This window comes from Dama dama, chromosome 8 (genome assembly GCF_033118175.1).
Source record: "Dama dama isolate Ldn47 chromosome 8, ASM3311817v1, whole genome shotgun sequence".
NCBI classification, from domain to species: Eukaryota; Metazoa; Chordata; class Mammalia; order Artiodactyla; family Cervidae; genus Dama; species Dama dama.
The window spans coordinates 733604-746696 of record NC_083688.1 but is presented as its reverse complement, the minus strand read 5'-3'; the positions used below and the strand labels follow the sequence as shown (position 1 = coordinate 746696).

At 54.6% G+C, this 13093-nt stretch overlaps 1 protein-coding gene across 2 annotated transcripts in view; it reads left to right on the top strand.

Annotated features, from left to right (window-relative positions):
• The window catches only part of PADI2 (peptidyl arginine deiminase 2), a 54550-nt gene that overhangs the window by 26257 nt on the left and 15200 nt on the right, over positions 1-13093 (top strand). Inside the window, exons 4-8 of one of the 2 annotated variants that reach the window (XM_061148017.1) lie at positions 104-165; positions 5385-5502; positions 6242-6367; positions 10378-10443; positions 11648-11826. In XM_061148017.1, coding sequence (XP_061004000.1) covers positions 104-165; positions 5385-5502; positions 6242-6367; positions 10378-10443; positions 11648-11826 — 551 coding nt within the window. The remainder of the gene's footprint in view (positions 1-103; positions 166-5384; positions 5503-6241; positions 6368-10377; positions 10444-11647; positions 11827-13093) is intronic. The other variant, XM_061148018.1, reaches the window with a different exon arrangement.

Sequence of the window (13093 nt, the reverse complement as noted above, 5' to 3'; positions counted from 1 at the left end):
CTCTTCCCTCGGGTGAGCTGCACCCTAACCCCGTAGGCCCTCCTCCTGTCCCCACCCCGCCCTCTCTGGCAGCCCAGCAGTTCACCCCTGTGTCTGTCTGCAGAGATCTCCCTGGATGTGGATGCAGACCGGGACGGCGTGGTGGAGAAGAACAACCCAAGAAAGGTACCTCACTCCCAGGGCAGGCGGCCCTGAATGGGGGCTTCTCGGGCCGGAGCCCCAGGCTGGGGCCTGCCGGCAGCCTCGGTCCTCCCAGGAAACTTCGACAACTCTCACTTTACAGATGAGAAGACAAGTTCCCAGACACACACACACCATTGACAGAGTTCACCGAGGAGCAAGCTCCTTAGAGGAACAGCCACGGAGCTGGTCCCCAAGTCTCAGTGGCCCATCCAGAGGGTGGGGACACCCAGTTCATGCAGTTGGTGTAAAGGATGAGCATCCTGCCACAGAGGAAGTGCCGCCAAAGCATTTGCACTTATTATTTTGCCTTTTTGGGGTTTTTTTGGCCATCAGGAGCAGAAGATTGCAATAATCATTCCCATATCAAGGCGTGTCATCTCTAATGATGCACGCACATCCTCTTCCTGGTTTTGTTTATTCATTTATTTGTTCTTCTGGGCTTCCCTAGTGGCTCAGACCGTAAAGAAACCGCCTGCAGTGTGGGAGACCTGGGTTCGATCCCTGGGTCAGGAAGATCCCTTGGAGGAGGGCCTGGCAACCCATTCCAGTATTCTTGCCTGGAGACTACCATGGACAGAGGAGCCTGGCAGGCCCTAGTCATGGGGTCACAAAGAGTCGGACACGACTGAGCACATTTGTTCATTCATTTATTCTCCTCGATCCTACATTCCTCACTCCCATTCTGCTCCCCTGCAAAGGACCACTTGAATGATTTTAACATGTCAGTTTCCGTTCTTGTGATTCTTGCGAAACATGCGGTGTGGTCAGGGTGTGTGTATTTTTAACTTGTGCAGACGGCATTGTGTTCTCCAAGTCGTTTTCCTCCCCCCCGTGTTGTTTTGTTTTTAATTTGTCTATTTTTAATTGAAGGATGATGGCTTTACAGTGTGTGTTGGCTTCTGCCATGCTTCAGCATGAGCCAGCCACAGGTACCGATGCGTGCGCTCCCTCCTGAACTCCCCCCCCCACGCCTTCCCACCTCTCCAGCCCCGGTTTGAGTTCCCTGAGTCTTGCAGCAACCCCCCACTGGCTGTCGAGTTCACGTGCGGTAGTGTGAATCTCACCCCACTTTTAAGTTCCGCTGGTTTTGCTCTGTGCACATCTGGGCTTCTGTTTTCCATTTTCTGCTCTTCTAGAGCACTTAGATGTTTGCCATGGGCATACATTACTTTTATAATAACAACCTGTAGCCTGGTTTAAATTATATGGAGATGGATACTTTAAAGAGTAAGTAAATACAGCCCAGTGAGAAGCCTGGAGCCAGGCAGCCAGCTCCAAACTCTCCAGGCGCCCCTGGGGGCTCCTCGGGGCTGTAGGGGAGCCCGCTCCCCGCGGTTCCTGGTTGGGAGGGGGCGTCCGCCCAGCCCCGCCTTCTTGAGGCCGAGTCAGCCCCACAGATCTGTGCCCAGTGTCTGCAGCCATACCACGGCAGGTCCCAGGGTGCCCCTGCTTCTCCCGAGGAGCTAGGGGGTCACCCAGCCTCTGTGGCCCTGGACTTACCCTGACTTCCTTCATCTGGGCCAGTGCAGTTTAATGTCTTCTTCATTCATCTCGTAAATACCAACGTTATTGAAGTATGGTTGGTTTACAGTGTTGTGTTAGTTTCCGCTATACAGCAAAGTAACTTGGATCCACCTGTATGTTCTTTTTCATGTTCTTCTCCATCGCAGTTTCTCGCAGGATGTGAATACAGTGCCCTGTGCTAAGCAGTCAGACCTTGTGGTCTAGCCTCCCTGTACATACTAGTCTACATGTGCAAATCCCAAATCCCCAGTCCTCCCGCCCACCACCTCGGCGACCACAAGCCTGCTCTCTGTATCTGGGAGTCTGTTTTTGTTTTGTAGATGTGTTCATTTGTGTCATATTTTAGATTCCACATATAAATGGTATCACTGGTGTTTTGCCTTTCTCTTTCTGACTTACTTCACTTCGTTTGATAATTTCTAAGTCATCCGTGTTACTGTAAATGGCATTGTTTCGTTCTTTTAGTGGCTGAGTAATATTCCATTGTGTGTGTGTTCCACACCCTCTTCATCCATTCGTCGCTGGTGGACGAGTAGTTGTTTTCAATGTCTTGGCGACTGTGACCAGTACTGTGGTGAACATGGTGGGCATATATCTTTTCATATTATGGTTTTGTCTGGGAATATCTCCAGGTGTGGGACTGCTGGATCATGTGGCAACTCTATTTTTAGTTATTTGAGGAACCTCCGTACTTTTCTCCACAGTGGCTGCCTCAGTTTACATTCCCACCAACAGTTCCCTTTTATCCACACCCCCTCCAGCATTTGTTATTTGCAGACTTTTTAATGATGGCCATTCTAACCAGTGTGAGGTACCTCGTTGTTGTTTTGATTCATCCCATAAATATTTTTTCAACATCTCTTATGTTTCAGGACTGGGTCAGGCCTGGGGGATGCTGAGAGGAGAGACAGGCAGCCCCTGGCATCAGGGAGCCTGCAGCCCAGGAGGGATGGGGGGGCACGTTAAATGAAGAGTGACTCTGGCGGCGGTTTCATCACAGTTGTCCTGAGTCCGCCCCAGAAGGAACATGTACAGTGTCGTAAATGTGAACCCAGGGAAAGCTGCTTTGGTCTAGAATATCAGAGAGGCTTCCAGGAGGAAGGAGTGGTTATGCTCTGTGACCAGAAGGAGGGGTGGAGTTCGCCAGGTGAAGAGAGACAGGACCACTTTCCAGGCAGAGGGACCAGCACGCGAACGCTTGAGCTTGGAGTCTTCTGGGAGCCAGGAGGCGGCCAGCGAAGGGGAGGCAGACAGAAAGAGAGGCCGAGGTGGGCAGGTCTCACAGGGGCCCACCTCCCATGGTGAGGGCCAGGAGCTTCATCCCAAGTCAACGGGAGGCCCCTGACAAGGCGTGAAGCAGGGAAGCAACGCGATCCGGTTGGAGTTTGTCCTAATATCACTCTGGCTGCAGTCTTGAAAAGGGATCACCTTACAGGTCCCACTGGGAGCACTCAGAGCAAGTTTGAAAATGGCCGGGAATCTGTTCACCCAAGAACCCTGAGCCCCTCTGGGTACTTCTCTTTTCCTTCCAGTGTTATTGAGATATAATTGATGTATATCACTGTGTATATTTAAAGTATACAGCAGGATGGCTTTATTTATTTATTCAGGCTGCCTTGGTTGCAGCACTCGGGATCTTTGTTACATGCATGGGCTCCCTAGTTGTGACACATGGGCTCCCTCGTTGTGACTCGTGGGCTCCCTCGTTGTGACACGTGGGCTCCCTAGTTGTTACATGTGTGGACTCCCTGGCTGTGACGCCTGGTCTCCCTAGTTGTGGCGTGTGGGCTCTGTGGCTCACAGCCTAGTGATCTGACTCACAATCATCACAAGATGCTCACCGCACTCAGCTCCGCCATCATCTCACACAGATGCAGAGCTGTTGTTGCTCAGTCACTCAGTCACGTCCGACCCTCTGCGACCCCATGGACCGCCGCATGCCAGGCTTCCCTGTCCTTCACCATCTCCTGGAGTTTCCTGAAACTCATGTCCATTGTTTGGGTGATGCCATCCAACCATCTCATCCTCTGTTGCCCCCTTCTCCTCCTGCCCTAAATCTTTAGAAGTAGAAAAAAGTTTTCCTTCTGTTGGAAACACTTAAGGTTTCCTCTCTTCACATGTAACATGTGACTTGTAACATGCAGCAGTATTTGTCTCTCTCTGACTTATTTCACTTAGGGACATCCATGTTGTTGCAAATGGCAAGATTTTATTTGTTTTTGTAGTTGAGTGCTATTCCATTGTGTATATGTACTGCGTCTTCACTATCCATTCATTATTGATGGGCACTTAAGTTCCTTCCATATCTTGGCTATTGTAAATAATAGTGCAATAACATAGGAGTACATATATCTTTTCTAATTTGTGTTTTTGTTTTCTTCAGATAAAGACCTAAGAGTGGAATTTCTGGATCATATGGAAGTTCTATTTTTAATTTTTTGGAGGAATCTCCACACTTTTTTCCATAGTGGCTGCACAAATTTACATTCCCACCAACAGTGCACAAGGGTTCCCTTTACTCCACATCCTCGCCAGCATCGATTATTTGTTGTCTTTTGTTGTGATAGCCGTTCTGACAGGTGTGAAGTATTTCACTGTGGTTTTGATTTGTATTTCCCTGATGACTAGAGATGTTGAGCATCTTTTCACATGCATGTTGGCCATTTGTATATCTTCTTTGGAAAAAATTCTACTCAGCTTCTCTGTCCATTTTTAAAATCAGGTTGTTTTTTGACCTTGAGTTTTATGAGTTCTTTGTATATTTTGGGTATTAACCCCTGATCAAGTATATATGTTACAAATATCTTCTCCCATTCAGTAAGCAGCTCTTTTTTGTTGTTGTTGATAGTTTCCTTTGTTCAGCACAAGCTTTTTAGTTTGACGTGGTCCTGTTTGTTGGTTTTGCTTCTGTTGCACGTGCCTGAGGAGCTATCCAAAAAACCCGTTACTAAGACTGATGTCACGGAGCACTCCGCTTGTGTTTCCTTCCAGAAGTTTTCTGGTTTCCAAGCTTGCATTTAAGCCTTTATTCTAAGTTTATTGTTGTGTATGGTATTTGTAAGAAAGAAGCCCAGTCTGATTCTTTTGCACGTAGCTGTCCAGGTTTGCCCAGCACTCTCTGTTGAAGACGCTGTCGTTTCCCTGTGTAGTCTTGCCTCCCCTGTTGAGGACTGGTGGCCCGTGTAAGTGTGACTTCACTTCCGGCTCTCTGTTCTGTCTGTTCATCTCTGTGTCTGTCTTTGTGCCCTCACCACACCACTTTGATCACCGTAGCTTTGTCGTATGGTCTGCAGTCAGGGCTTGTGTTGCCTTCCCTCTGGGTACCTTAGAGCCGTCATAAAACGTCTGCCTGTCCGTTTCTCTGGCTGTCTCACCGTGTCTCCCCCGCCCCACTCCAGGCAGGGGCACACCAGATGTGAGGCTCGTAATGCCTGAGTCAGCCTTCTGTATCTGTCTCTCGGTCACTGTCCATCCCCACCCTGAACCCGCCTTTGGTGCTAACCCTGACCCTCTCCAGGCATCAGACACAGGACTCGTGTTCGTCACAGCTGCCCCCGTGGCTGCTCCTGAGTCTCGCCCTGGGCTGCCTCGCCAGTGTCCTGTGGGGTCTGCACTGAGGCTGGGAACCCCTGCCGAAGTAGAGGTAACAGTGCTGACCTCTCTCCTCACCAACGCAGGCATCCTGGACCTGGGGCCCTGAGGGCCAGGGGGCCATCCTGCTGGTGAACTGTGACCGAGACACACCCTGGCTGCCCAAGGAGGACTGCAGTGATGAGAAGGTCTACAGCAAGGAAGGTGCGTGGGGTCTGCACTCGGGGCTGGGAGGGGGGGCAGGGAGGGGCAGGGGGACACTCACGCCAAGTCCTGGGCAAAGGGGCAGGCAGGTGTGACCTTGGCTCTCCTGAGGATTGGACTCAGGTATCCACTCTTGCTAAGAACAGATGACAAAACTATCAATACCATTCAGTTGGACTGGAACCACACTTTCTACGAAGTTGCGCGTATGTTACAAAACGGAGCAGAAGGATGTTCCAGATGTCTTATGGGAGGTCATCTGTGATATTGGAGATAGCAACTAGTTTTTACGCTTTTCTATAGTTTCCATAGTATATACCTTTGGGGTTTTCTTTGTCCTGATTATAAAAGTAACAGGCCAGCATTCCAGCCACAATTCTCCTTTGTTTTGTTTTGTTTTAATTGAGATAGGGTTAACAGACAGCAGTGTCTTAAGTCTAAGGCACACAGCGTAGTGATTTGATTCTCATAATCATGGGGTATCACAAGAAGTTTAGTAAACACCCATCATCTCATATAGGCACAAAATTAAAGAAATAGAAGAAAATTCTTGAGAGGAGACCTCTTAGGATTGACTCTCTTAACGACCTTCACGTGACACGTGCAGCAGTGTCTGTGAGATTAGTCGTGTTGTTCCTCACGTCCCCAATGACTGATAACTGGACGTTTGTACCTTCATCCAGTCCCCCCGAGCGCCAGAGCGGTTCTCTCAGTTCCAACCTCCTCTTGCCGCCCCCAGACCTGAAGGACATGTCCCAGATGATCCTGCGGACCAAAGGCCCCGAGCACCTCCCCGCCGGCTATGAGATCGTCCTCTACATCTCCATGTCGGACTCGGACAAAGTGGGCGTGTTCTATGTGGAGAGTGAGTGTCCCAGCCGCCCTCCAGCGGCTCCTGCCCCTCGGGGAGCGCGCTCCACCCTCTAAGGCTCCCCAGGGCCCCTTAGTCATCACGGGGGCAGGTGGCGGAGAGTTCCAGGACTGGCCTCTTGGTAATGGACCAACCATCAGCCAGGGTCACCGTGGCCCTGTGAAGTCAGGGCCCCAAGGGCGCGGCCTCTCTGCCCTCAAGGAGTCAGCGGTGACAGAGTCACGGGGCCGGAGGAGCGCCTCGTGAACCGGGGCAGGAAGGGCTTTGTGAGTCACCCTGCGCAGACTCACATCACCTTTGTGATGCCTGAGGCAGGTGCCCACCCTCTCCCCTGGCCAGGTGTTTTCTGCTCATCTGGGACTTTCTGAAAATGAAAAGCTGCCCCCAGCTTTTTGTTTTTTTGGCACGCCAGGTCTTCATTGCAGCATGGGGGATCATTAGTTTCAGCACATGGGCTCTGGTTCCCTGACCAGAGATCAATCCCGGGGCCCCTGCAGTGGGAGCATGAAGTCTCAGCCACTGGACCACCCAGGGAAGTCCCCCCCCGCCCCGACTTTGAAAGAGCCCCTGATGGTGCTGTGGGCACCCTCGAGGAGCAGACCCCTTGCTCATCTTGCCAAGGACAGGGTCCGGACCCCCCGGTGTGGGAAACATGCTTCTGCGAGGGGCTAGCGCCGAGGCTGCCCGCTCTGTCTCGTTCCTTCTGTGACTGGGTGTTGAGCCCCTCTGTGCCGGGTGCTGGTTCAGCAGCAGGATCCCTGGGTCAGCTCCCTGCCCTCAGGGAGGGGACGGCCTGTGAGGGAGACGTCGCAGGGAGAATGACGAGGCAAGGACACAGAGTGAGTCATAGGGAACAGCAGGTGGAGGCGGGAGCCGCTGGCCTGGAGGGTCGGGGGGCCCCTCCAAGTGGGCGACATCTGAGCCGAGACCCAAACCGGCCATGAGAAGTGCTGAGTGCTCAGTCGCTCAGTCGTGTCCAACCCTCTGCGACCCCATGGACTGCAGCCCGCCAGGCTCCTCCATCCATGGGGATTTCCCAGGCAAGAATGCTGGAGTGGTTTACCATGCCCTCCTCCAGGGGATCTTCCCAATCCAGGGATCGAGCCGGGGTCTCTTGACAATGAGAAAGAACCAGCCATTCCTGAGTTGAGGGAAGAGTGTTGCAAGCAGAGGGAACCGTGCGTGCAAAGCCCAGAGGAGGGAACCGGTTTGGAGCACTAGGGAAGCAGACAGCAGACCACAGCTAGGGATATGTTGGAGTCAAGGTCAGTGAACTGGGCAGGGGGCAGGGCAGAGAGACAGCTTGGATTGACTCTTAAGTGCAGCAGAAGGCCATTAGAGACTTTTAAGCAAGTGACTGTCAACCTCTGATTTATGTGTTAAAAAGCTCTCTCAGCAAAATAGTTCTCTTTGCGATTTGCCGTGGTGCGGGGTGGAGCTGCCCTGCGTGCCCATCCCTCCGGGAGCCTGGGGTCCCCTAGCTCTGGAATCCACCTCGGAACAGGCACACTCAGAACCGGGGCAGGTCCCGGTGGCCCCGGACCCTCACCTCCGGGAGGGGTTTTGCCAGGACTGCAGTGGACAGCTGCCACCTGAAGCCCGTCCTCCTGATCCGCCCCGGGATCGGGCAGTGACCTCCGCAGGCTGGAAGGTCCCCAGTCAGGCCGGCTCCACAGCCCCAGGGGGCCCGAGCCACTGCTGTTTACCCCATGCAGGCCAGGGTTGCCACAGCGGGTGGGGCTGCTGGCCGGGGCGGGAGGGGCGCGGGCAGCCCCCGAAGTCACATTGTGACACTCAGCCTGCTGCTTCTGGCAGCCCCTGGCCACGACCTGGAGGCCTTTCCGAGGGAGGCGGTAGGCTGAGGTCTGGCTCGTGATTACCTCTGTCCCCACGCTGTCTTCCGAGCTGGGCCCTGAGCAGACAGGAGCCGCCGCTGGGAGCACTCTGCCGCGCCGTCCCCAGGCTGTGTTATCAGGTTGCCATATCGTGGGGGGGGCACGCCTCATGGACACAACGATGAGCCCAGGAGAGTCCGTCTCCCCCAGAACCGAAGCCCTGGGTCGCAACAGCTTGAGGTCTCTGTCAAACTCCAAGTGCGCCGTGGATGAGGCTGTGTGCTGTTACACGAATGTCACGTGTCCCTCATGTTCCCCAATGGCCGGGGGCCGCGCTGGGGGCTCAGGGACCCTGAGAGGGGTTCTGGAGCCAAGGGCGTTCAGATCCTGGGTGTGGGGGAGGATCTTGTGGGCAAGTCTCCTCAGCAGGCCAGGCCTTGGGTACCTCATGTGGGATGTCACGCAGGGCTAAGGAGAGGCCTGACTGTCCCCCCTGGAGACAGAGATCATATAAGAAATGTGTCAGCACCCAGTAGCCGGTCCATGGAACGCTCCCCATAGATGACACTTGCTTCTTTCAGGGGGTTGTTATTGTGATCGTTAATTACAGTCATTGACGTAGACAGGCGTCCCCACTGCTGTTAGGAAGACCCAGGAGTGTGTACCCCAGCCTCAGATTCTGCCCTCGGGTCTCAGAGGTCAGCACCTGACCTCTTTCTGCAAGGCTGCAGTGACCAGCTTGTCCCAGTTTGCCCAGGACTTTCCTGGTTTTTGCACTAAAAATCCCTCATTCTGAAAAACCCCCTCAATCTCGGGCAAACCAGGACAGTCGATCACAGTATCAGAGAATCTCCTTGGGAGGTGGAATGACCCCACACTGACCGGAAGGGTGATGGCACGTGCCAGCCTGCGGGCCAACGCCTGGGGCTAAAGAGAGGTCAGGGTGCCCGGCGGGGCCAGCCCGAGGCACGTGGGCTGCGCCATAGAGGGGCATTGTTGGTTCCTGCAGGGGGAGCTGGCCACGCGGAGGCAGGCCTGCGTCCAGCTGGAGATGGGAGACAGGGGAAGGAGGCTCCGGGGACAGTGGCTGATTGTTCCCACCGAGTGATCGATCTGCCCGGAGCTGGCCCAAGATACTGCGGGCCACAGACAGAAAAGACTACACGCAGATGGGCCAAAACGCGTCCTTCTACCCCACCCAGCTCCCCTGCCAGAGCCCCACCCTCCCAGGCCAAGGGGGTGCCCACACGCACACACATCCCACCTAGCTGCCCCGAGCTGTGGGAAAGTTCCGGAGCTTTCTGAAAAGACAGGTCAGCTTCATGGCCTGAAATCACTTTGCCAGCATCAGTTCAAGTGCAGCCTGGGACACGTGGTCATGGGAGGCCCTGGGTCCCTGGGGGAGAATTGTCCTTCATGATGCAGAGCCATCTGGACCTCCTTGGTGGTTGGGACACAGGGTACGTGTCTTTTCTGCGTGAGAAGGATGTCACCTTTTGCACTGAGCTGTGAGGAAGCCCTTGGGACACGCAGTGTCTCGGTCTGTCTTCCTCATTTCTTGGGCCCACCCACAGAAAGGGAGGTGAGGTGTTTTTTCTTTGCCTTCTATTCCTAAACCATTCAACGAGAAGGTCGTGAGTTTTTCAGTAAAGGGTCTGCCGATACAGTCACAGGTTCTCATACAGTAACACCGGCGGGCCCCAGCTGTGTAACCACTCATTACCCCGGTTACCAAGCTTGCCTCAGTTCCTAATGCTGCGTCATTTTATCTTGCGAGGACCCTGTGGCAGAAGTGTTACTGTCTCCCATTTAACAGATGAATAAACTGAGGCTCAGGAAGGTTAAGTGAATTCCCTGGGGTTTTGCAGCTTGAAAGCCAAAGAGGTACTTGAACCCCCATCTCTCTGACTCTGGAAGTCATAACCACTAAGGTAACCCGCCCTCAGAGAGATGTATGTATAACCAGGATCTAATTGAGCGCCTTGTCCTACATGAGGCGCCATCCTGAGCCCAGGCTTCACTGGTTCCTCTGTTCATTTTGCGTGTTTTAATCAAGCGCCCTATCCATGCTATTCTAGTCACCTGTTGTAGCCCTCGGGTGCCTGCTCATTAATCATTCCCTTTGTTCTTGACGACAGTACTAAGCTGAGCCTGACTCTGCCCTTCCAGCTCTGCAGGGCATAAAGAAACTTCTCCTGGAGCTGCATAGGGTCCTACCTCCGTGTGTTTGGCAATGCAAGTATCCCGTCTCCTTGCTGTGCCCACTTCTGCCGCCCCCAAGGGCATCTCAAAGGCTGCCTTTCTCCGCTCAAATGCCTCCCACCCCACTCCCTTCCTCTGCCTCCCAGTAACCCCTCAGGCTCACTCACTGCAGAGCTCTACCATGATGCTTCCCTCATCTGCGCAATCTTATCATCAGCTGAGCTTTTCGGGGGTCCGCTTCTTGACCCTCTCTGTCTCCCCCAGAGGTCCTCGCCCATGTGGTCAGAGAGCAGTGACTCAGTATATACGCTCTGAATTGGCCTGAAGGCTCTCCCGTACAGAGTGACGTGGGAGCACTGGTGCATTCAGTAGATGTTTATCAAACACAACCTGCTCTGGGCCCGGCCGGGCCTGTCTCGGCCATTGCGCAGGTGACAGGCTCTGGGGGCCAACAGCTGAACACTGAGATCATGTCCATTTAACGGCTGGGACAGGGAAGGCCGGGGGTGCAGTCGCTGCAGACAGAGCCCCTGGCTTGGTCTCTGGGGGATCTGGGCGCAGTTCCCAGAAGCGACACATCAAGGCCTGAAAGGAGGGAGACAAGTCTTCTAAGCAGAGGGAACAGCGCTGCACGGAGCCAGGAGATTTCAGTGGCCTAGGAGCGTGGGAGAAACCGGCCTTTCCTCCCAGCCACAAATGTGTGCAACCAGGAAAAAAAAGAATGCACCGCGAGAGACCCGCATGCTGATACGGCTTTCTCTATACGGAGGGGAATTGAGGGCACAAGTGGGTGTTTTCTTCATATAAACGGGAGGAGAGGGTGGGGATAGAATTAGGGATCTGAGTCCCAGCTCAGCTGCGTACTGGCTATAAGACTCCAGACAAGCCATCTTCCCTTCTGGGACTCCGTCTCCTCCTCTGTGAAATGGGGACAGTAACTCCCTTCTTCGCCACCGCTGGCTGCCCAGTCCTCAGCTTCTCCCATTTCCTGTCTCCTTCCCGGGGCAAGCTCACTCACGTTATAGCCGAGGAGGCCGGAAGCCAGGGAGGGCGTCTGGTTCGGGGCCACAGGGCTAGGGTCCGGCAGGCACAACGACCAGGCCACGGCCCTTCCGCCCGCTTGTGCTTCCTCTCTGTGTCTAGAGGACAAGGGGCTTTGCTGTCGCACCCCCATCGGTGATCCTGCCCCACGGTCGGCTGGGGGAGCTGGGCCTGACCTGGGTCCTTCTTCCTCCAGACCCCTTTTTCGGCCAGCGTTACGTCCACATCCTGGGCCGGCGGAAGCTCTACCACACGGTCAAGTACACAGGTGGCTCCGCGGAGCTGCTGTTCTTCGTGGAAGGCCTGCGTTTCCCCGACGAGGGATTCTCAGGCCTGGTCTCCATCCACGTCAGCCTGCTGGAGTACATGGCCGAGGTGAGGGCCGCCGCCGGGAGGGGCTCCCGGGGGCTGGAGCGGGCTCCCCTTGGACGAAGTCCAGGTTTGGAGATCTAAATGCTCCCACCACCCGCACACATCTGCCAGGGTCCTCCGCTCCACCCTGGGGGTCCTCCTCACTATACCTCCTCCGCAGGATGATCTTTGGGTGTTTCTCTGACCTCACACCTATCCCCAGGTCTGCCTGCTCCCTGAAGTGAGTGTGTGAGTGTGTGTGTGAGAGTGTGTGAGAGTGTGTGAGTGTGTGTGAGTGAGAGAGTGTGTGTGAGTGTGTGTGAGTGAGTGTGTGAGAGAGTGTGTGTGAGTATGTGTGTGTGTGACTGTGTGTGAGAGAGTGTGTGTGTGTGAGTGTGTGTGTGTGTGAGAGAGAGTGTATGTGTGAGTGTGTGTGTGTGTGTGTGTGTGAGAGTGTGAGTGTGTGCACTCAGTCACTCAGTCGTGTCTGGCTCTTTGTGACCCCGTGGACCATAGTGAGGTGCCCAGAGCAGAAACAGGAAGGCCGAGTCTGGCTCGATTATCATGTGAGCTGACTTCAGGAAGAAAACTGGGATGCAACAAGATCAGACGTTAGTTGAGGAGCCAGGCTCCTCTATCCACGGGATCTCCCAGGCAAGACTATCTGGAGTGGGTTACCGTTTCCTTCTCCAGGGGATCTTCCTGACCCAGGGATCCAACTTGCGTCTCCTGCACTGGCAGGCAGATTCTTTACCGCTGAGCCACCTGGGAAGCCCGCATCGCTGTCTAGGGTGGGCATAGCTCTGGGCACAGGGGCCCAGCGGTTAGCACGAGGAGCCAACTAGGCCATGTGCATGTGCCCTGTTCTTTCCTCCCTAACTGGTCCCGCACCCTCGCTGTGGGTGCTGCCGACTCTGACCATAGGCTGAACCCCAAACCCAGTCCCGAACCACGTGCCCTCCCTGCAGCCAGACCTCTCCCACACCCGCACTCCTGGTTTGCAGGAACTGAGCGGGGAGGCGAGTACCCGCCCCCTCGGGGAGCGGTGCCCCCAACCTAGGTTGCGTCCCACCCATAAGGACCTCTCACCAAAACTGCAGCCCCGGAGCCCTGGCTCTCAGGCCCCCTCTGCTCATATAGAGGGAGGCTCGGATGCCCCTCAGACACGAGCTTGCTCCTTTGCTTCGCCTCTAGATCACTTCAAGGCGAGATGCTGTGGGCTCTGCCACAGGCGAAGCTGGGCCTCAGGGTTACGAGAAGGGGCTCGAGTCAGGCTGCCCGGGTCTGAGCC